Raw genomic sequence first — 23,249 nt, forward strand, 5'->3', positions numbered from 1 at the left:
TGCTTTTAGTCTGGTGTGACTTCCCGAGTTAATTGGTCGCAGTGAGACCAGACTAAATTTGCAGCTCAGTGTTACCTGCTGGATGATATCAGGCTGATGTGGTTTAAGGGTTTTTGATGGTCGGGTAAACATGGACTCAGATGTGTGAGAAAACAACCCTAAAATGTTTCCCATGTGTCAGTGGTTGAGCTCTCCTGTTAGACTGAAATGAGTCAGGCATGACAATAATGACGTTTGTAGGTAAACAGCCTGACAAAGGTAACTCTCTCAGGTGTGATAATCCACAGGAGTCCTGCTTTCCCTTTTCCTCTGGAGGTGGGGGTTGGAGTCAGCTGTTCCTATGGACACCAGGGTGGAAAAAAGCAGAAGTATGTTAAGTTGTTGTTCAGGGAGACGTAGTCAGTGGGCAGCACCGGAAGTCAGGTGATATTACTTTCAAAATTAAACACTGGCAGCTGATTCATCAAAGATTTGAGTTTATTTTCAAATTTAAAAAAAATTAACAGGTGTGCAAGTGAAGCACAGTAACTGGATATTAATGATAATAATGTTAAAGAAGTGACAGCATTAAAAATGAAGAAAAAAATTGCAGTTACATTTGAGTCGCTTTATTTTGAAAAGCGCGACCGGATGTAGGTTTCATTTAACCACCTTTACGGATTAAAAACAGGAGCTCGCTGGAGCTGCAGGAGCAGTTGTTCTGTGATCGTCCACCTCACAGGCTGATGTTGTTTGGAGGAAGAAGAGGGTCCTCCTGAATTTGGATTTCCTCCTAAAGAAACATCTGCGAGCATTTTACGGACAGTAAGTTTATAAATGTGATTTATTTTTGGGTTATTCTACTTTAATGGTCAGGATTATCCGTCCCTAGGCTTTACAGAAACACTTTATCTCCATGTTTAAATAAAGTAGCATGGGTATTTTTTTAAAAAAGTTACACCTTCTCGAGGCATCAATTTAGCAATGTTTGTTTCTAATAAATTATACAGGTGTCCAGGAACTACAGAAGGCAGGTGTAACGAGATGAGATGGGAAGTGCTGTATTTATCCATGATTTGGGAAATTATTTTGTTATAGCAGGTGAAGTAATGATAAATAGCTAACAATAATAATCATATGTTATCTGACAGATGCTTCTGTAAAATATCCATGTTATCCATGATGGATAGAAGTTTGTTCAGCGACTTGCTCTCCACCACAGCTTCAAAAGTGCTTCCAGTTTGCAGCCAATCACAGAGCCAGCCTCTTTTGATGAGTTTATTCAATCAGTTGTAGCTGTGCTTGCTACAACTGACTGATAAAAAGGATCTTCATCTTCCTGAGGAAATAGAGCCTGTTCATACCCTTCTTGAATACAGTCTCTGTGTTGGTCTTCCAGTTCGGTCTGCTGTCTGATGATGGGACTCCCAGGTGCTTGTATTCCTCCACCACATCAACTTACTGTCCCAAGATAGATATAGCTAGTGTGGCCATCCTTTTTCTTCTGAAGTTGATCACATCTCTCATCATCTTATTCACATTCAGAAGCAGATGATTCTCACTAAAGGCCCCTCACTACTGCATCCAACCACTGCAGGGTATTTCTGTAGGTTGCACGGAGCTGCACAGAAGGACTGAGGTGCAAATAAATTAAAGATAATCTCCCGATTTGTGGCTCAGGATGTAAATGCACACAAAAAGATCATAATTAAGCTGTCATTTGTTTGTATACATGAAGTCAGCAAGTGATGTAATAATGTGTGGCCATTCCAAAAGTGGACATTTCTGTATTTCCTTTCCCATAAATATTAAATTATATTTGCTTATTTCAGAAGTCACCTTTCATTCAGATATCTGGACCATAATAATCATAAATATCAGGTGTTATACTTAGAGGTTATCATTTTAATCAGAGCTGGTATTTCCCCCTTTAAGCTCCTAAGACCTGAACTCTTTCATGGCATGCATTTGTAATTTCTCTTTGCTATTTTGGCTGATTGGGACCTGATGAATGTAAAAACAAAGAATTATGTGATTTATTTATTTATTTTTACCTGATTTTTGTTTCTGAGAAAAATGAGATCCAGATATGTGGACGCCAGGTCCTAGGAGGTTAAAATGTTTTCAAATTTTTCAGTGCAGCACTTTGATTTTCTCCTCCGGACCGTTTCTCACTGTGTTATTAGTCTTATCTTTGTGTCCCCCTCAGGGAAATGACCGAATATACTTTGCATTGCAAATGTTTTTGTTACGCAATCTAACTGCTGGGAGATGGGTGTAACGTTCCCTCTTTGTGCAGGGCCATTTAGGAAGTTACCCTAACATTTTCATCCCTGTAAAACAAGCTTAGACGCAGGCATGTTTTTGACAGGTCAAAAGTTGATGATGCTTTTTTATTGCTGCAAAAATGGTTTGTTTTTTTTTAAAACCTAATTTTTGCAGTTTGGCTTGTGTAAACCATTCATAAAAGCAGTAGATTATCAAGTAAAGCCCCCTTCTTCCTTTCTTCTCCTCTTTGTCTGTTTTCAGGCTGCAGAGATGACCGTGCCTCCCCATAAAGCCACTGCTGCTTGTAAAGTTTTTGTTTTGTCTCCTTTCAGAGGAGCACTGCTTCCTCCTCAGTATGGAGAAGTACGAGAAGATTGGGAAGATTGGAGAGGGCTCATACGGAGTCGTCTTCAAGTGCAGAAACAAAGACACGGGCCAGATCGTCGCCATCAAGAAGTTTGTCGAGTCAGAGGATAATCCCATCATTAAAAAAATTGCACTGAGGGAGATCAGGATGCTCAAGGTAAAGATGCAGCCTGTCTCTGCAAATCCTCCAAAATTAGTACAGAAGTTGTGAGAGAAAAACATCAAAATGATAAACGAATAAAAGAGGCATGTAATGCTAAAGTCTGCTTAATAAAACTGGTTTCTTAATGCAGAGTTGCAAGATAAAATTATGTGACTAATAATGAAATATATGACTTACAAAGTTACATTTATCAAATAAAAAACCCATCATGATAAAATTATTAGCAGGAAGCATAAAACTTTCCCTTTTTTTTTTACTTAAAAAATCAAGTTTTTATCATAACTCTCAGCCAAACTATTGTTTTGAAACTTTAACTCAGTCTTTAGAGGATTTAAATCTTGTTTTTAATGCAAGGAAATGTAAAGCGTTCCTCCTCCTCCTCCTGTGCAGCCAGCGGGAGGGACACGGTGCAATTAATTCTGCAGACAGAGGGGAAACACTTTGCTTTCAAACCAGCAAGCTTGAGAAAAGGTTTAGAGGGCTGTAATGAAATGAAGGCAAAACCCTGCAGGGTCAGAGCTGACTCCAGTATTTCAGTTGCAGTGTGAAATGTCTGTGAACATTAAGTTATCTTAAAAAAAAAAGCCTCTGGCAAGAGTTGAATATCTTTGTTAGGCTGTAAATTGGAAGCTTAGGCTCAGTTGTGGTCAAGTCATGTGTTTTGTTAACGATGTACATATTTATCAAAGATGTACTGGTGCGTTTGTTGGTGGTTTAATTAGTCATGCAGTGGGTGGGAGCGCTGGAGGCCTGCTGGACATCAGGAGCTCATAAATAGGACAGGTTGTCAGGGGTAACAGCATGTTTATTACCCTCTTTTAACAGTTTAGTGTGTTTGAGATACAGACAGAGACTGATGATCCGCTCCTCTGTGCAGCAGATTCTGCTTGTAATGTCTGTTTGGGATTTCTGTTTTCTGTCTGTGCAGCAACTGAAACACTCAAACCTGGTGAATCTGATCGAAGTGTTTCGACGCAAACGGAAGCTTCACCTGGTCTTCGAGTACTGCGATCACACCGTCCTCAACGAGCTGGACCGCCATCCCAGAGGGTGGGTGTGTCTCCCCACAAAACCTCCCTGAAAGAAAGAGATGCATGCAATTACTTGGTAGTTGCTTTGTAACTGCACATGTTTAAAGAACAGCATTGCAAACTCCTGGCTTTCGGCTATCTCCAAACTTCATTTATATTGCATGTATGCCGCTTTCTCCAGCTCTGATGGGCACAACGCTCATCTCCTGGGAGACTGACTGCCTTTCTGTGGTATGCTTACAGTGATGCCCTCCCAAAATGCTTCGCTGGAAGGGAGCCACATTTTATAGGGAGTGTTTTGGCTTTCCAGTCCCCCGCCCTCCTCTAGTCCTGGCCTATAGCCTTCAGGCCACAGACGGGTTCAAAAGAAGAGACAACAAAATGGAGAGAAAGGGGATGAGATTGTTATAAATCGCCAGTCACAAGGCTCGAATTAGCCATTTCCCCAGCAACACTGGTAGATAGCGGCCCCTTGACCAACAAAGCCTCAGTTGTTGAACATTGCGCCTCAAGAAGGAAATGGCTGGGCCCTTACTGACTGTCATCTTCAGCCACAGAGGGGCAAAAGAAAACTAGAAATGAAACAAAACAGCGCAGAAAACAAAACAAATGTATTTTTTTGTGTTTTGCTAGATGAACTGTGACCAGCTATGCTACTTCTATTCCAAGCTCTGCAGATATATGGACTAAAGTCCCATTGTCTGCATTTACAGACATTTATGAAAAAATGGGTCGTTCTAAAGAGCTCCCTGAATTCATGCATAATGAGAAGACACCATTGCAACAAGTCAGTCTGTTAAAACGATAAATTATAACCTCCCAAAATTGTCTCACAAACCATTATTTTATCGAATCACAACATTTTGGTCTTACTGACCTTCAGTGGATACAAAAAGGAAGTCAATTTCTTCCCTCCTAGATATTCCAAGATTCCACAAAGTGTTTGGAATCCACAACAACTCGGCTGCAAAGTGTCAGATCGCGAAAAGTTACAGAGGAGTGTTGCTGAATGCATGAAGGATGCTAACATTCTTCTGATTCAGTAACTGCTAAGCTCCAAACCTTCTGTGTGTGCCGGGAGCTTTGTGACATGGGTTTCCATGACCCAGCAGCTCCCGTAGGCGCAAAGTGTAGGTAGCCTTTTATCCATATACTGAATGACTGGCTTCTTTAACAGCACCACTCCAGGGCTGTCTGTTTGCTGGTCAGTCTACCACAGGGGTGCCCAATCCCAGTCCTTGAGAGCTACCGTCCTGCAGCTTTTAGATGCATCCTTGTTCCGACACACCTGAATGAAATGAATGGCTTGTTATCAGGCCTTTGCCAAACTTGATGGCATGCTGAAGTGGTAATCGAACCATTTGATTCAGCTGTGTTGGATAGTAGCTCTCGAGGACTGGGATTGGGCACCCCTGGTCTACCACCTTCACACCCCACCTCATCAATGACTTTACGGACCACATTGAAAGTTTTGCACAGACATTCATGACCCCCAGAGCATGCATGCATCTTACACATTTTAGTGATCCCTAGACTTTTCTTTTACCAAACCAGGGGTTTCATATTTTTGTTCATCATTAACACCACAAAACACAGACCCCAAACAATATAACGATACAAAATATAAAGAATATAAATACTAAATCCAGTAAATATGGCAGAAATCTTAATGTCTGGTTTTTTGGCATCACTTGGGCTTGTTGTTAGTTATCAGGAAGCTTGTTCCCTCCATTAAAAGGCCTTACATTAAGAGAGGCAGTCAAGCGTGAAGCTCCAAGCTCAGTCTCTGACAATGTCATCACGTATTTGGAAATTTTCCAGTAAACCCCATTTTGTTCCAAGAATCTTTTCCAAGATCAACAAATACCCTTCAAGCTCGAATAAGTTTCTGTCCATCAGTTAACTGTTTTCCTCCTTGTCCTACAGCGTCCCAGAGCATCTTGTAAAAAGTATAACCTGGCAGACTCTTCAGGCTGTCAACTTCTGCCACAAACAGAATGTAAGTGACTTCACGCTCGCTTCTCCCACCTGACTCCTCACGTAGCCTATTTCCCAGTTGTCAAACCTTCCCCTCGGCTTTGTTTTTGAATTCCTTACTACCCTCCTCCCTCCTCCACCACCCAACAAACACTCTGCTTTATGGCTCTTTTTTTTTAACAAGAATTCCTTTCCCGTGGCTGACCAGCAGTTAATGTATCACCAAGACACAACAAACACTAGAACGGCCCCTGTATAACAGTGTGGCTTGAAGTCTACAGTCTCTTTCTACTCCCATCAGTAAGCATGTGGTTAAGCTCATAGAGTGGTGTAACTCTTCTCCCTCTCTCTCTGCAGTGCATCCATAGAGACGTCAAGCCAGAGAATATTCTCATCACCAAGCATCAAGTCATCAAACTCTGCGACTTTGGGTTCGCCAGGATACTCAGTAAGTGTATCAGCAGCTGCAACAGTGTTGACAGTGCCCCTCAGTGGTCCCTGTTACCATTACAAGTGCATATTCATATTTAGAACTTAATGAATGTTACCCTAAACTTGGTTAATTACTTGCTGGATAGTTTCAGTGCTTCAGTAAAGATTCACATAGAAGAATTCAAGGCTTGTTACTAATATTTGTTTTAATCCCTCATTCTAAATTTAAGTTATAGTGAAAAACACAATTCCCTGAAAACCAACAGAAATCTCCAACAACTAACTTAAGATATTCAGTTCCCTGTCACACAAAGAAAAAGAGCAAAGTGTCTCTTTCTGGGTCAAAGTTTGACTACATTTGCTTTACTGAATTACAGGAAAATGGAAAATGGTTTCAGCTTCGGGATTACTCACTGAATGAGTCTTTGCAGAACCTATGCGTGTTTTCACTAATAGTTGAAATGATGTTGGATGTTATGCGTTTCTGTGTTTGGCAGCTGGGCCATGTGACTACTACACAGACTACGTTGCGACCCGCTGGTATCGCGCCCCCGAACTGCTAGTGGGAGACACTCAGTACGGCCCCCCGGTGGACGTGTGGGCAATCGGTTGCGTGTTCGCTGAGCTCCTGTCGGGGACGCCTCTGTGGCCCGGGAAGTCGGACATGGATCAGCTGTACCTGATCATAAAGACCCTCGGTAAGATCAGCCTCCTGCATAAAATGCCTTTACATTTTTGGAGAAACAATATCTTATAGCGATTTTTTTCCAAATTTTAGGGGTGAGGCATAATGGCTTATACTTACTAAACACTGTGTGATTATGTTCCAGGAGATCTGATTCCTCGACACCAGCAGGTCTTCAGCAACAACCAGTTCTTCTGTGGAGTATCCATTCCAGAGCCACAACAGATGGTGACGCCGAGTTTTGCTTTCTTTATTTCAGTCAGAAAAGGCCGAATAAAGATAATTTAACTGAAATAATAAATGAACAAAAGAAATATCTAAACTTGTGACTGTCTTTTCAAAAAGTCCTTTTGCTCTTCGGTTTCTGCAGGAATCTTTGGAGCAAAAGTATCCAAACCTCTCACAGCAAACTCTGAGCCTGATGAAGGTGAAGTTGTTTTTATTTTAATGTTTGCAGTTCTTCCTGTTGCTTTTTTACAAAACTGACAAATGCTGGTGCTTTGTCCACACGTGATGGTGCAGGGCTGTCTGCGGATGGACCCGTCTGAGCGGCTGACCTGTGAGCAGCTCCTCCAGCATCCGTACTTCGACAGCCTGAGAGAAAGAAACGAGAGCACATCTCGACAGCAGGACCGCTCCGGCAACAAAAGGACACGTTTACCTCGCAGACACGTTCCCCCCGGGGTGAGCAGCCTTCTTTTCCAATGATAAAGATCACGTACCATATTTGGGATAACTGGTGCCAAACTGGTTGTGTTTCAACTTGAATACAGAATTGTCAGTGGTTATATCGGCTCATGCTTGCAAACCGAGCACTTAAAAGTTACAAATTAAAAACTACTTCTTCTATGTTATTAATAGATGACTACTTATACCACTTATACTACTTATTATATATCAGGATATAATAAAAAAATAATCAGATCCCAAGCAGATCTGAAATTTAGGTAAATACAGCATCAATGAACCACAAAACATAACATGGCAGTCTGTCTTGAAACAACATCTGTAATCGCCACAATTCAACTTTATTCTCAAAATGATCAATATTTTTGTTCTTAATTTGTCCCTAATACTCTATCATATAGGGTAAGTAGCAGTCAGGTGTTGCTAATAAAACACACTTAACTAACGATCATCAACGAGGGCCACCAACTCGATAAAAGCAGAGGTTTTTGGCAGTTTGCAGGACTGTAGCATGCAGGTGTGTGTTAACACAAAACCAAAATGTTCCCAGAAGTGGACATCCCAGCAAATTCATCCTAAGGTCAAATCATGCAATGCTCAGAGAAACAAAAAAACAAAACAAAACAAGAGCTACATCTCAGTCAGGTCTCAGTTAGCATGTTAAATCAGAAAAAACTCAACAAGTGTGGCTTGTTTGGAAGGAAAGCCTCTTCTCTCTAAAAAGAACATGTTAGCACAGCTTCAGCTTCCAACGTTGCAACTAAACAGACGACAAGATTTCTGGAACAATGCCATTTGGACAGATCAGACCAAAGTTCCACTTTGTTTGGCCATAAGTACCACATTTGGTAAAAACCAAACACAGCGTGTCAGCACAAACACCTCACACCACAACAGTCAAGCACGGTGGTGGAGGAGTGAAGATCTGGGTTTGCTTTGCACTCGAAGAACCTTACAGCCATGGAGTCGACCACGAGCTCCTCTGTTTACCGGAGCAAACTGCTGCAATGACCCAGTCAGAGTCCAGACGTCAGCCCGATCAAAATGCTGTGTTGGGACCTTAAGAGAGCTGTGCATAAACAGCATTTATAAATGAACACCTGGAACAACCATACAGTGCAATGAATGAATGAAACAAGTTGCAACAAGTATTTAAACAAACCACTCAAGCTGCAGGAAATCCACGTCTTCAAAATACATCCCAACTATCTCATGCAGAGGAAGTACAGATAATTAATTTGATTCATGTAAAACTCATTGATCTTTAAAAAAAAAAAAAAAGCCCCTGTAACCTTTTTTTAACTGATTTTTGTGCTCTACAGTATTTGCCACAGTTGACCAGCAGCGGCTTCTTTCCAGCTCTGGACAATAAGAGGTACTACAACAACCTGCGCAAATTCAACTATCACCTACCGAACATCTAATCCCGCTGGTCCTGATCCGAGTCCAACCACCACCAAGAGCTCAGTAACGTGACGCATACTCCAGTAGCACTTTTTAAACACATTTAATGAAGCTCCAACCACTTTTTATGAGGTGTATCACATGAGGTGTCTCTAGTATCTCTCTTGTTGATGTCAGTCTATGCACTATTCCCAGCAGGTCATGTTGGTTTATGTATGTCGCCGTCGTTTCAGGCTGATTTTGTATAGAGACAAGAAGCAGTGAGCTGCTCCACTCGTAGCTGCACAGGAGACTGAAGGTAAAACTCCAATGTACTGCCTTGCCTGGTTTGCCAAATGTATTTTTATATAATGACGGGCTTTATAAGAGCAACTTGTTTGTTGTTTATGTTAGGAAGTTATAATGCAGGACGTGAAGTTAAACTGCTCGTGAGCGTTTCAGAAAATCTTATTTATTGACATTAGGAGTGAATACAGACATAAACATCCTTTATCCCACTTTCACGAACATTTATTAGCAGCAGTCACACTGTACTCAACGTCTATGGAATATTGGTGCTAAGGATGTTTTCAGCCATCTGTTTGTCCTCAGATATTTTATGATGAATGCCAAAATAATCTAAAAAGAAAAGATGTAAATTACTCTTAAAATAAACCTTTTCAATTGCTTTCTCTATGTACACACATATGGAGTTACCTTGAATAAATATCAAAGTGAACTAGTGTCACAAGCGATTTCATTTGACTCTTTGTTGGACTGACGAAGTGACAACTCTGTGAATGATTACTCCACACCTTCTCATGACAAAATACCCTAAAAACCTAAGAATAATGGATGTTGTGCTGTGTGCCATTCACACGATCAGTCCAGGTCCAGCTGTATTTCCAGACGTGGAAGTGCCGTTTGCAGCCTGTCAACTGTTGTCTGTCTGTCTTTGATTCCGGGAAGATCACTGAGAAACAGATACTCCAGGTTCCTAAGGGGAAACATCGCCTGATTACTTAATTCGTTATAAGATTGTTTTAAAAAAAGCACCATTAAAACAAGCGGTACTTTAAATTTGCTTCCTTTGGAGCAAACAATAAACACTGACCTGAGTTTGTGCAGGGCGATAATGCCCTTATCAGTCACATTTCCACACGACACCACCTCCATCATGTACAAGCTCTCCTGCAGGTTCTCTATGGAGGTCAGCCTCTCCAGACAGGCATCTTCAATGTAGATACACTTATTGAACTTGACTTCTTCCAAATGTTTCAAACCATCTAGAAAAATGAACATTAAAAAAATGGCATCAGCACATTTAGGAAAAGGGACTCGGTCATGCTCTCCTTTAAATATATATATATATATATATATATACTGGAGTGCAGCAGCCAGCAAGGTCAGAGAAAGCGTGCATGCCTGCTTGGTGTAAAATATCCCGGTCACTTGCGTCACTTTTAGATAATTAGTCTAAGAGAGATGCACTTTCCCCTCGCCTTTCTTGTTAACACCACAGAAGGGAATCGCTTTCAGGTCAACCGTCGAGGTCAAAGCTAATGCAAAATTTACACTTTCTGAACTTGGCTTTAATTTTTAATTTAAACACACTCTTTACTATGTTAATCCAATGCGAGTTCAAAGGGAAATAACCTATGTTAACATATGTCAACATCTGGATTTACTGATTTTAACAGAACATAAGTCCTAATGACGCCATCATTAGGTCAACACGATCATTATGAAACTGGAAGTATAGAATATTGAGTTCTGTCCTTGTTGATCAAACGGTTCCTTATTAAAGTTCATAGTTTGTCAGTTTTGTACCATATTTTTGTTGCAATGTTGCTTTTAAGCTGTCATATTATATATGAGACGTATATGACTTTATTTTTAAAGTAAAATTTGTTTTTTTTTAATGATTTCTTTGACCAGTTCTTTTTCCGGAATGATTTCACTTTAAAAAACAAGAACTGAATTTGCTTTTGATTTTTTTTCTAATCCATACAGGGCTGAAGATATACACACTCAAAACTATATACATACATTCCTCTAAATCTTTTAACAAGTGCGCTGAAGGTTCTACAATGTCTTTCAACTTAACAGGGCTATTAACTTCTCATTAGTGATCATGATCGACTACAACAAGGATTTGTTTACCAGCACTCATTGGATTGATCAATACTTTGAAGAATTGCAGCTCCTCACATGGACACGCTAAATGCTTTCTGGAGAAACCTTTAATGGTCAGATGACATGGACATTAAGCTGGAAAGTGGATGGAATAACTTAAGATGACCTTCAAATTCTTCAACTTAACCTTAAATCAACAACTAGACCAAGGGTCAGCAACCTTTAACACCCAAAGAGCCAATTGGACCCAGTTTCCACGCAAAAGAAAACACTGGGAGCCGCAAATACTTTTTGAAATCTAAAATGAAGATAACACTGTATATATTGTTTTTTTACCTTTGTGCTTTGTGTGAACAACTAAAGTAAGTAAGAAAAGTTTATTTATTAAGCGCTTTTCACAGACAGGCAGTCACAAAGCGCTGTACACAAATATTAAAATAAACAATACAATCAATAGACATACACAATGTAAAAGATCAAATGTAAATAGTGTAAAGAATATAAAATACGTAGATCAACAAAAGGCTTGTTTGAACAGAAAAGTTTTTAACTGCTTTTTAAAAGAATCCACAGAGCAACTAAGGTGTGTTGCTTATGAAATCCATGAAGTGCTACGGAGAAAATTACATTTTATTTATGCAATTAACGCATTTTGAACTCTTAAAGAAATATAACAAAAGGAAAGACACCCAGCTGAACTAAAATGATCCATAGCAAACAAAAACTGTTGTCAGCCGCCACCCTTATATCGCCTTTGGGCTTTTGGAGCCTTGACCTGACTTTTAAAAAATAATTTGAAAAAAGCACTATGCTGCTAAAAGATGAAAAATAGATATTTGCAAAATTCTGCCTAAATATGTATTTTACCACGTTAATGTGTGTGGCGGGGCGTGGTCTGCAGTGCCGCTGCATGGGAGGCGGATGCACCTGAGCGGCACCTGCAATCACGCCTCGCCGCCTTAAAGTCTGTGCTCTCTCTGCTGTTGTGTTGTCGGGCTGTGAGCTGAAAAGCTACAGCCGGCTGTATGCATACAGCAACCGTATGTGAAAAGCGGTCAATAAAGAGATGCTGAAATGCCGTGATAGGTTTACAATAAGACTTATGGTCCCGAACTTTTGCGCACAGCGTCTGCAAATCGGGGCATTCATCTTCATGCAGGACTGTAAAAGCTGTCATCTGTGAGGCGTGAGCGGTGTTTGTCTTTAACATAGTTCACAGTGGAGAACAGCTGCTGACATAATGTGGATCCGAAGATCCATAATTGGCCTACCTGGGGTTGAAAGTCTCGATAAATGCACCGCGTTTTGGGGGGTACACCGGCTTAAGCGAGTGTGACGCTTATTTTGAGCGATGAAAAAAAATAATAGAATGTAATTTTATTTTTATATTTCAAAATCACAATAATCTTCCAATTTAGAACTACAAGTTAAAAAAAGAACTAAACACAAATAAAATACACTTCAGCTAAATACTTCTAATTTATTTTCCCAAACCACTCGGAGCCGCAAAATAAGGACTAAAGAGCCGCATGCGGCTCCGGAGCCGCGGGTTGCCGACCCCTGAACTAGACAATTAAAATTTGGACACAATGATCCCAAAAATAGATCAAAACTGATTTTGGAATGGATAAAGCTGGCTAACGTTAAACTCCTGCAATAGCCTTCCTGCAGCTTTTAAACATAGTCCACACATTTTCGACAGGTTTGAGTTCAGACCTATCAAAAATTAGTGGACTATGTTTAAAAGCTGTGTCCGTGCCAGGAAACTAAACGATTTAAGGAATCCTGCCAATTCTTCCAAGAACAGTGGTCAAATATACATGCAAAATTATGCCAGAAGCTTGTTGCTGACTATGAAAAGTGTCTGGTCTAGGTGTAACTTGCTAAGGAACACTTAACAGAATATGAGTGGGGGTGTATGTATATATTTGAGCCTGTATGTATTCTTCTGACCCAAAGTTTGAAGTAAATTCAAACTTGTGCATTTGTGTATGCTGCACATCTGTAATGACATCTTCACAGTTCAGAGTAATCCTTAAAAGCTCAAAATAACTGAGATTCACGTCCATGATGAGTGGATGTAAACTTCTGACCACAACTGCATGTATATCTGAGGTTAACAAAGTACTTATCCAAAACGCATCCAAAAGATATTTAAGTGCAGAGGACAAACCCTCTGAATCTAAGAATATGGATTTTTTCTTTCTTCTGTGATATGAGATCAGCCATTAAACACAATATTAATTCATCAATGTTTTCCTCCCCTTGAACATTTCTTCTGTTAATTAACAAGATAACAGCCTCACCAGGTGTGTGACTGTACACTTAAATATATCTGAGACAACAACCGCAATCATTAGGTGAAAACGTCAATGAGTCTAGAACAAGAACATGATGTTCTCCACACTGACCCAGGTAGTCAAACCCTTTGTACATGATGCAGGATTCAGTGGCGTCAATCGCCTGGATCTTGTATCTGCCCAGAGACCCAGTTGGCAATGCATTGTAGTCGTGATGCCAGCGATCAAAATCCTGGAAGCGCACTTTAGCACCACATCTCAGCAACCACTCTGCTGCTGCTCGGTCTGGGCCCACAGCTTTTATCCTTTCATAGTCCACCCTGAGTGAAGATCAACAAACAGTCAAAGTACTGCACATGCTGATATGTGATGAAATGTGACAGGTCACATTTGTTGGGTGCAGAAAGGGAAGAAGGGTCAAGAGACAAAAGTCAAAAGTCCTATTGGCAACTTGCCCACTAGGGCAAATGTTAAAACCCGAGCTAATCATCCACGATTTACAAAAAAAACATGTTGTCAGTTTATTTAGCATGAAAAAAATTATTTTAAGTGACACTGGACTGTAATTCCTCATCCTAGGACCTTAACACTGTCCCTGACAAACACCTTGTGTAATAATAATCATAATAATATACTAATATAATAAAAGACTTACTAACAGTGAAAGTAAAGTTAACAACAAATAATTAAACTAAATATATAAGACAATAAAAACTAAACAGTAACAAGCAAAAATCTCTCTATAAATGAAACAAAAGTGAAAACTAATTTATAAATACACTTAGAAATAGTTTTTCTGTTTGTTTGCATGTTTGTCTATACTTTGTTTATATGATCTTAGATAAATTCATATGTTTCAATGTGGGCTTTCTTTTCTTTATTTAGGGAAGACAATAATACTGTAGCTGACCCGTTGTGTCTATTTCTAACCATCTTTGCTTTTACTGCATGGACAATGTGTTTTAGATGAAGCCATTGTCAGTCCTTTCTAAATGGTATTGCATGGTGGATCAAAAACAGATTTTTGCTCTTCTGTGTTCATAATTCCATCAATGTTGACAAGATCCCCGACACCGCTGACTGAAACGCAGCTCCAAGCCATGACAATGCCTCTACCGTGCATTACAGATGTCTGTAGACACTCACTATTGTACCTCTCTCCTGACCCCTTCTGTACATATTGATGAATCACTCCATCAGACCTGTTGTCACTGACTTTTGGTCAGGTTCTTGTGTGATTTGGTATACATCACGCTTTTTTTTCTTCCTTAAGAACAGCTTCTTTATAGCCATCCTTCAACCGAGACCATTTCTGATGAGGCTTCAATGAAGACTAGATCGATCAACTGAAGGTCCAGGTGCATCTCTCAGGTCCCGTGTCAAGTCTTACCTGGATTTTATTTCTTTTATATTTCTTAAGGACATCATTTTCAGATAGGTTTGTCTGCTGTAGAAGCTGTAGTGGCTTTTCACTTCTAATTTTGTACTCGACATGTCCACTTTCCAATTTTAATGACACACCACGCTGAGATATAAGAAGTTTTAAGCTAATCTCTCTTTGGGAATCATCTTGTTGGTGTGAAAATCCTATTTTATGCCTGTCAAACTGTATTATATTTAGCATTTTTCATACATTCAGCTACAGAAACAGGAACAAATTACAGGCTGCTAGTATCAAAGTGCCTAAAGACACATTTTAAAAGGGTGTTTGCCAAGTTTTTTGTTATGTGTTGACACTACACTGGTTCATTCCTTGAGTTAGATGCCTGTTTTATGTTCGTCTTACTCATAGGTCAGGGTTAAGTCTCTGAATATGGTCAGGTACAAGGACTGGGCTCAAAATGAGTGAAAAAGCAGCTAATGTCCAGAGATAGAAAAGTGTGGCTCAAGACTTTCGTATAGTGATGTATTATTAAGGTGGAGGTGAGTTAATAAAAAGGTGTCTCACTTGTTGAAAACGGCATTGAGCCAGCCCCAGAAGTGTCTGCGGCTCTTCTCCGGGTGAGTCACCGCAAACTTCACCGCCTGCGACAACAGTCTCATATCTGAAAGCCAAAGAGCGCACGGGGAGTTATCTCCTCTGCTGGCTCTCACCGACAAACAGACAAACACCGCAGGATTGCGACACATAAACAACCTCGTCTCTCACCTGTCCTCCTACAAGCAAAGAACACTACTGTTTACATTCAGAGCGCGTCCATCATAGCTCTAACCTTTAACCTTTACGACGTAACACAAATTAAAGAAACGTGGTATCCAATTGGCTGGGCGCGCTTACGTCAGAGCGGAACGTTAGCGGCTCTACGTACGGGAGCGAGAGGAGGAAACAAACACAAGGAGCTCAGGAAAGTCGCTCCTGACTCTTATACAATGAAGAGGCTCGTTTGAGCTGCTATTAAACGCTGTGACAATGATCCGGATACTGAGCAGGGCGTCCTTTAAGGCTGCTGGTGGACTGTTAAAGGATATTCAAAGCAGACAGCTACACGGGTGAGGCTGACACCACAAAGACAATGACTTGTGCATAATTGTGAGTTGGTTCAGTTTTATGTGAGAGAAGAAGTAGTGATGGGGTGCTAGTTTGTATAATCCGCACAGACAGGTAGGAAAATGTGCAGACGAGCCGGTACCTGCCCAAATATGCAACTTTTCATTGAGCCTATAGTCACTGCCAAGGACACCCAACTCTCCAAGATACAGATTCAACAACATCTTTACCCTCTGCATGAGCTAGGTCCTAACACCACATTGTTTACACACACAAAACACCTGTCTGCCTCTCCAGTCATCTGTGCTCCATTCACATTTCACTAAGTCCTCATTTCAGAAGTTCCCATGATTTCTTAATAAGTGTCCAGTAGGGAGGACGGTTATTAGAGCTGCCGTGTTTTCAGAAGCTGCACACAGCTTACCGCTCCCTCTCCAGTTTATTTTAAGGAAGCCCTGCAATATAGGGAATTACTGTTAATGATTATTAAGAGCAAGGGAAATCTTACTACTTGAATCCAGCTTCTTCAGAGATAACCCTCGGGTTGACAGGTGAAGTGTTTGGCAGGTTTAACTACTTACACCTGTGCGCATTTCTACAGGTCCTGGCACTCTGTTCTAGTTATGATAGAAACTCTCAAGCAAGGTTTCATCTCTGAACATTGACACTTTTTTAACCAATTTGGTGATAGTCCCTGATTTAATCTCTGGTTGCATTTATTGCGTTAATGTTTTGTGGGACATTAGGACATTTTATCTGGCTGTTGCAAGGTGTACTCACTTGGTTACATGATTTAAATGTTTGTGAACATTGTGTTCTTGCAGATCCTTGCTTGCTCTAGCTTGCCTATATGGTGAAGGATTCTTCTATCCTATTTGTAATTGCAAATACCTCTTTAACTCAAACATCTGTGTCATAGGTCTCTAGACTGATCTACGTCAAAGGTCTCTTTCTCATCCATGGATGGACTCTGACCTAAATATTCTGCTTTGTTTTCTACCTTTTCAATCTGTACAGCTAGTCGATTATTAATAGCCACCTTAAATTTTGTCCTGTCTTTTTGTTTTTTCAGCACATATGACATAGCTGTGGTGGGAGCCGGCATTGTGGGCTTGGCCACAGCCAGAGAGCTGATTCTGAGACACCCGTCGCTCAGTTTCGTCCTCCTGGAGAAAGAAAGGGAGCTTTGTGAGTGGAGTGTTGTGGATGTAAAGACACGGAACAACATGTTAATGTAGAGATTTGTGTTCTCCACAAATCTCTACATTTGTGACCCACTCACTGACACTCTTAAACTTGAAAGCCCGTTCCCTTTAGTTACTGTTTCATTAATAATCAAATGTCCTGGAGAACAAGGCCAAAACTTTGTAAAAATGTAACAAACCAGCAAACATACTCTGGCACTGTTTTCTTAAGTCATTGCAGGATTTTGGGTGGATGACAACACCTTACCCCAATCAGTATATAAGATACTTATACTGCATTTGCAGTCATGTGAAAAACTTGCATTGTGCATGTATGTATATGTATGTATGTATGTATGTATGTATGTATGTATGTATGTATATGTATAGATATATAGATATAGATATAGATATGTATGTATGTATGTATGTATGTATGTATGTATGTATGTATGTATAGATATATAGATATAGATATAGATATATTATAGATGCATGATATAATGGCTTGTAGCGATGACTTGAATTATTTCCTGTGTGACTTCAGTGTCTCACATCATTGTGGTAAAACTTTGCACTCTGATTTAAAACAGTGCTTCAGTTCATTGATTTTTGCAGGTATTTGTTTGTGCACTATTCTCTTAAGCCTGATTCTAGTGTTGTGGACACAGACGTCAACAGCTGGAGAACCCACAGCTGAGTTGTCATTCCTGTTATACTTCTTTCAAGTCTGCTGTCTGGACGCATGTGCATTTGGTGCATTGTAAACAGGCAGGTGGGCAGACCCTCAGCTATCTGTCTGATGACTCTGAGACCCAAGTGGACTCTAACAGAATCCCCGCTTTAAGGTCCCACCCATAGTATTTCAGTGAGGTTGAGGTCTGGACTTGGACTGGGCCATTGCAGCATGTTGATTCTTTTCTTTTTCAGCATTTCTGTTGTAGATTTGATGCTGTGCCTTGAATCATTTTAATCCTACATCCCTCATTTTCTGCCAAACTTTAGTTGTCGGATAGAGGGCCTCACGTTTGACTCTGGAATACTTTGGTATACAGAGGAGCTCATGGCTGTCTCAATGACTGTGCCCAGGTCCTGTGGCTGCAAAACAAACCCAGACCATCAGCCCTCTACCACTGTGCTTGAGTTGTTTGCGCTGTTATGCTGAGTTTCTCCAAATGTGGCGCTGTGCACTGTGGCCAAATATAATGCACACTTTGTTCTTGTCTGTCCAAAGTCCAAAGAATTTGTTGAGACATCAACTCCTGGGAAGATAGTGGCTTTGTATTAACACACCTGAATAATAACTACTGTTTTCCACTCTTTTATGCTATGCTAATCTCCTAGGTGTACCCTAATATTTACCAAACAGAAAGTTAATTAAAACTTTTAAATATTAAAATTATCAACCCAGAGCAGATAAATAAACAAAAAAATTCTTTGAGTCAGTTTTTTTTCCCCCTATCAGTCTGTAGGAGTTAATACTCCCTTCTCTCTTATTGTTCTTCAATTTGTCCATTTTACCAGCTTTACACCAGAGTGGGCATAACAGTGGAGTCATTCACAGTGGGATCTACTACACGCCAGGATCACTGAAGGCTCGCCTGTGTGTGCGAGGAGCCACTTTAGCCTACGAGTACTGTGAGAAGAAAGGCCTTCCTTACAAGAGATGCGGAAAGGTTTGTCTCTGTATGTTAAGCTGATAGATTTAGAGTTCAGTGACCACCTTGAGTGACTGAAATTACAGCAGACATTTATCAACAGTGTTGGGAAGTAAATATACTACTAGTTTAACTGTATTTAACAGTAGCCTGCTGCCCTTTCAGCTTCATCCATATTTACACAGTTTAATTAATGTTACCCATTTTTACCAGTGGCTAATTATTTTGTACTCTTGGTTCTGGATCTTCTCAGTGAGAACCGATATCTGTGATAGAAAACAGATATTTTCCTGCTTATTAAGCACCACGCTATGGAGCCACTGTGAAAAATAAAGCAAAAATGGGTGAAAAGGTCCAGGAAATTTATAGAACAAATAAAACTGCATATTGATTAAAAGCACTGAGGGAAAAGAAAAATCAGTTCCCACAGTTGGAACTTTAATTCCATGGTGAGCTTAATCCAGCAGGAGGCAGCATAACGACTAAAAGCGACTAAAATTGAACTAGGTGGCAGTGGTTAACCTGTGACCTCACAGCAGGTCCTGGTAGGTTCCTACTTCAAATTGATTTTCTGGAGTTTGCAGTGTGGAATGGGAGGATGGATGAATAGATGGATGGAAGTTTGAACTAGCTTTTAAATGTTTTAAATGTATATTTATTCCCAGATAAGGGTCTTAAAGTCAGCTCTGTAGCTGAATGAAATCCAGTGCAAGGATCAAATATTTGGAGTGTTTTGGAGGCAGCTTTGATGTCTCCCCCTAAAGATTAAGTCCAAACTAAGATCTTTGACTTGGATGTTCATTTTTATTGCCCCGTAAAGTAAAGAAAAGGACTGAGCGCCAATTCTTATTGCAAAAATAAAATCTTATATTTATTTAGAATACAAGAGGACCCTGTATGTTACCAACGATTTGATGCCTGCTTGTTTTTTAGCGATTGTTGGTACTCTGAAACTTTTCAGTTGGTAATAGTGAAGTATACAGTATGTGTTTCTGTCTTAAACCATGCAGCTCATCGTTGCTGTGGAGCAGGAAGAGATTCCCAGACTGAAGGCTTTATATGAGCGCGGCATGAAGAACAACGTGCGTGACCTCACCATTGTCGATGGCAAGGGCATCCGGGAGAGAGAGCCTTACTGCAGGGTGAAAAGAAAACAAACATCATCTCGTTTACTTCGACGAAAACGTGTTAGTGCAGGGTAATATTTAATATCTCATCTTTTCAGGGGATAATGGCCTTGGATTCGCCCTACACTGGCATTGTCGACTGGAGGATGGTGGCTCTCAGTTATGGTACTGACTTCAAGGAGGCAGGTGGCACTGTGGTAACTGAATATGAGGTCAATGACATTTCCATGATCAAGGAGAGCCCAGCAGGAAGCACAGAAGGTAACAAGCTGGTTGTGCACATCAGTGTCGACACAGTCATAACTTGTCATAAAAATTGTATAGCTAATACAACTCTTATTTAAATTCCATTTGCAGGAATGAAATATCCACTTGCAGTCAGAGATAACAAGGTAGGACACGTTAAAACAAAGGTATCACACGGTTAGATCGTGTTCTGTTTACAGTTTTTGCATCATTACTTTCTCAAAGGGTAATGAGGTGCGGTGCCGTTACGTCCTGACCTGTGGGGGCCTGTACTCAGACCGTCTGTCACAGATATCTGGATGCAGTCGGGAGCCACGCATCGTCCCGTTCAGAGGAGATTATTTAGTCTTGAAACCTGAGAAATATTACCTGGTCAAAGGAAATATTTACCCTGTAAGTCTGCTGAAAATGTTTTACTGGTGCAAACATATACAGGCAGGTGTTTTCTGTTTGTTTAAATCATTTGTTGGTAATCTCAATTGCAGAACATTCCAGATATATGTGGAAAAACTATAAGTGAGTTACAAGCATGTGGACTTCTTTTTCCTTCCTTTCTGGAGATGTTTTGAGGGGAATTTTAAAAACATGACTTCCTGTCGATTCAAATTTAGTTGTCCTGATGCAGAGCTCTGGGTTTTTTAAATACCTGTTGTAGGTTTAACATGTCTGTTTTTTCTGATAAATTCTGTAAAATCTCTCATTAGGTTCCTGACCCTCGTTTTCCGTTCCTCGGAGTTCATTTTACCCCGAGGATGGATGGAAGTATTTGGCTCGGCCCCAACGCTGTCCTCGCCTTTAAAAGGGAGGGTTACAAAGTGTACGACTTCAATGCTCAAGACTTTGCCGATGCGCTCTCGTTCAGGTAGCAAATTTGTCCTGGAAAATGTGACGATTTCAGTCACAGTGTAACAGCTGCATAGTGTGTGATGCCGATTTGTGTTTTGTTTTTTTACCTGCAGAGGCCTTCAGAAGCTAATAATGAGGAACATTACATATGGAGTTGGAGAAATGTATAGAGGACTTTTCATTGGTGCACAGGTTAAAAATCTGCAGAAGTACATCCCTGAACTTTCCCTGAGTGATGTGATCAGGTAGAGAAATCATTCTTGGTGCTTGTTACACAATATTAAGATAAATGTTAGGACCGGTTTTCTGTAACCGCCGGTTGTTTCCTGTCTAGGGGTCCAACGGGGGTTCGAGCACAGGCCCTCGACCGCGACGGAAACCTCGTGGATGACTTTGTGTTTGACGGCGGGGTCGGCGACGTGGGCAGTCGAGTGCTCCATGTGCGTAATGCTCCTTCGCCAGCAGCCACTTCCTCCCTCGCCATTGCTGAAATGATTGCAGACGAGGTGGAGAACCGTTTTACGCTGTAGCAGAGGGAGAAGAGAAAACCAAAGAAAATCCAGCTGTCATGACTTCTTTATTACAGGACAGGCCTTAATTTAACAGAATAAAGTGACTTATCTGCTGCGGTTTTGTTTTTAACACTTTTTTATTTTCGTGGTGCTACTTCAGGTTGTATGTTTACTCCACCACGTATCAAAGTACAGTTTATTTTGTGCACTACATTTCTGTGTAGAAATAAAGTTTGCCATGACCTGCTTTTTACATTTGTAACTTCAATGTCATTATCATCAGTTTCTAACATTAAAATTATAATATCAAAGTGCATCAACTGTGCGTAAATGTGCGCTTTAGATTTAAACGAGGGCTCTTTAATGGTTACATTTCAGTACAAACAGTTTCTTTTTAATTTTTCAATGTGATTTTTCAACCTGTATGAAAGAGGAGTTTGAAGACTGTATAGTCTGCTATAAATGAATGAATAGTTTCAGTGTCATCATGCTGGCTTTTAGTTGGATGTTGGCTTATGAAATTCTTCATGTAGCACACGGTTTACCAAGAAAGATCGGTTCTTCTTACTTCATTTGACAGTTGTGCTACAAAGATTGTTAAATTATATCATGACTAAATAGTAACTTTGTCTTATTTATATTTTCATTAAGGCAAATTTATATTTTTTTTGTGGAGCTGCTGGTGATTTCTCTTGAATCTGTTTCAAACTCTGCACATGTTCCTAAAACTGTTCTGATGTTTGTCTCTCTGTCATTACATCGATTATGACAAATGAATGTTAAAGTACTTTTCAAAAAATATATATATTTTTGAAAACAAATGTGCCATTTTTGTGGTTTCTGTTTTAGGTTAGGTTTTTTTGGAGGTTTTTTAAAAAGATGTAGGCTACATTTTTTTAATATTTAAATATAATGACTAAAATGGGAATTGACCACAACTTCAAATATTTAAGCACAACCTTGCTGTGTTTAACGCTGATTTTTCACTGTGCTGTGATTTTACAGCACTGAAGAGGATGAAGTGGCGGTATGGAACCGATATGGAGAGAGAGCTGTGGACCTTTTAACCAATTCAGTTACGTTTTATTTATATAGCACCAAATCCCAAAAAGATTTGTCTCAAGGCACTTTATATTGCAAGGTAAATGTAAATACTGTCCCCTATCAGCAACCACTTGGCAACAGTGGGAGGTTCTACCTGCCATTTTACATTCGAATACCCTGGGGAACCACAATTAACCAGAGCACATTGTTTAACATGATCCTTGAGACTGACTGGATGCCTGAGCAATGGAGAAGTGCACTTGTACTGTCTGAAGAATCAGGAGGATATGTAAAGCTGTAGTAACTACAGAGGGCGAAAGTTAATGAGCCATACCATGAAGATATGGGAAAAAGTTGTTGAAGCTAGGTTAAGGACAGAGATGATGATCACCAAGCAGCAGTATGGCTTCTTGTCAAGAAATAGCTCTAAAGATGCAACATGTACAAGAGAGGGATAGTGGATATACTGGATAAATTATGTTGAAGATGGAGCTACCAGGCAGGAGGAAGTTCATGGATGTAGTGAAGGAGGACATGGGGAGGTTTGAGGGGGAGGATGCTAGGGAGATGGTCCACTGTGGCGACTACAGCCCTTCTGTGCCATGGTTAAGTCAATGAATTATAAAGTTTGGACACAAGGAGGCAACATACTGGAAGAGCCAAAATGAATTAAATAAATATGAAATATTTAATTATTTCAAAATGAAGTTAATTAATTGTTCCTGTGCTGAATCACG

The 23,249-nt window shown here is 40.2% G+C and overlaps 3 protein-coding genes and 1 long non-coding RNA gene across 5 annotated transcripts; 2 read left to right on the forward strand and 2 right to left on the reverse strand.

Annotated features, from left to right (window-relative positions):
- Nucleotides 1–602: 602 nt before the first annotated feature.
- On the forward strand, nucleotides 603–9,705 carry cdkl1 (cyclin dependent kinase like 1 (CDC2 related kinase)). Of its 2 annotated transcripts, none has more exons than XM_025900768.1 (10): nucleotides 603–804; nucleotides 2,509–2,770; nucleotides 3,705–3,826; nucleotides 5,734–5,806; nucleotides 6,142–6,232; nucleotides 6,714–6,914; nucleotides 7,047–7,129; nucleotides 7,272–7,328; nucleotides 7,424–7,585; nucleotides 8,911–9,705. In XM_025900768.1, the coding sequence occupies exons 2-10, from the start codon at nucleotides 2,603–2,605 to the stop codon at nucleotides 9,010–9,012; spliced, it is 1,059 nt and encodes a 352-aa protein (XP_025756553.1). In that variant the 5' UTR covers nucleotides 603–804; nucleotides 2,509–2,602; the 3' UTR covers nucleotides 9,013–9,705. The 2 variants fall into 2 exon arrangements, with proteins under 2 accessions (XP_025756553.1, XP_003442907.1); XM_003442859.5 differs by having other exon boundaries at nucleotides 606–804; nucleotides 2,580–2,770.
- Nucleotides 3,720–5,085, reverse strand: LOC102079005 (uncharacterized). The gene is made up of 3 exons (XR_270145.3): nucleotides 4,870–5,085; nucleotides 4,685–4,771; nucleotides 3,720–3,853 (listed from the first exon to the last, which is right to left on the reverse strand). It is a non-coding gene; the product is annotated as an uncharacterized LOC102079005 (long non-coding RNA).
- On the reverse strand, nucleotides 9,481–15,649 carry dmac2l (distal membrane arm assembly component 2 like). Its single transcript, XM_003442860.5, has 5 exons — nucleotides 15,557–15,649; nucleotides 15,356–15,452; nucleotides 13,519–13,727; nucleotides 10,086–10,257; nucleotides 9,481–9,968 (listed from the first exon to the last, which is right to left on the reverse strand). Exons 2-5 carry the CDS (start codon nucleotides 15,448–15,450, stop codon nucleotides 9,854–9,856), a joined length of 591 nt encoding a protein of 196 aa, XP_003442908.1. The 5' UTR covers nucleotides 15,451–15,452; nucleotides 15,557–15,649; the 3' UTR covers nucleotides 9,481–9,853.
- Nucleotides 15,650–15,682: 33 nt separating this feature from the next.
- Nucleotides 15,683–22,289, forward strand: l2hgdh (L-2-hydroxyglutarate dehydrogenase). The gene is made up of 10 exons (XM_003442858.5): nucleotides 15,683–15,897; nucleotides 16,968–17,083; nucleotides 18,604–18,755; nucleotides 19,748–19,879; nucleotides 19,963–20,125; nucleotides 20,222–20,256; nucleotides 20,336–20,503; nucleotides 20,815–20,972; nucleotides 21,070–21,201; nucleotides 21,291–22,289. Exons 1-10 carry the CDS (start codon nucleotides 15,818–15,820, stop codon nucleotides 21,484–21,486), a joined length of 1,332 nt encoding a protein of 443 aa, XP_003442906.1. The 5' UTR covers nucleotides 15,683–15,817; the 3' UTR covers nucleotides 21,487–22,289.
- The last annotated feature ends 960 nt before the right edge of the window (nucleotides 22,290–23,249 follow it).

Source organism: Oreochromis niloticus, linkage group LG19 (genome assembly GCF_001858045.2).
Source record: "Oreochromis niloticus isolate F11D_XX linkage group LG19, O_niloticus_UMD_NMBU, whole genome shotgun sequence".
Taxonomy (NCBI): Eukaryota; Metazoa; Chordata; class Actinopteri; order Cichliformes; family Cichlidae; genus Oreochromis; species Oreochromis niloticus.

Excerpts from the sequence above, each read along its gene's own strand:
- cdkl1 (XM_025900768.1), top strand. The coding sequence starts at position 2,603 with ATGGAGAAGTACGAGAAGATTGGGAAGATTGGAGAGGGCTCATACGGA. Across the intron at positions 2,771-3,704 it reads GGGAGATCAGGATGCTCAAG|CAACTGAAACACTCAAACCT; the intron begins GTAAAGATGCAG and ends CTGTCTGTGCAG. Across the intron at positions 6,233-6,713 it reads TGGGTTCGCCAGGATACTCA|CTGGGCCATGTGACTACTAC; the intron begins GTAAGTGTATCA and ends TGTGTTTGGCAG.
- l2hgdh (XM_003442858.5), top strand. The coding sequence starts at position 15,818 with ATGATCCGGATACTGAGCAGGGCGTCCTTTAAGGCTGCTGGTGGACTG. Across the intron at positions 15,898-16,967 it reads CAAAGCAGACAGCTACACGG|CACATATGACATAGCTGTGG; the intron begins GTGAGGCTGACA and ends TTGTTTTTTCAG. Across the intron at positions 21,202-21,290 it reads TCCCTGAGTGATGTGATCAG|GGGTCCAACGGGGGTTCGAG; the intron begins GTAGAGAAATCA and ends TTTCCTGTCTAG.
- dmac2l (XM_003442860.5), bottom strand. The coding sequence starts at position 15,450 with ATGAGACTGTTGTCGCAGGCGGTGAAGTTTGCGGTGACTCACCCGGAG. Across the intron at positions 13,728-15,355 it reads CTCAATGCCGTTTTCAACAA|GGTGGACTATGAAAGGATAA; the intron begins GTGAGACACCTT and ends ATCTTCACTCAG. Across the intron at positions 9,969-10,085 it reads ATCGCCCTGCACAAACTCAG|GAACCTGGAGTATCTGTTTC; the intron begins GTCAGTGTTTAT and ends GTTTCCCCTTAG.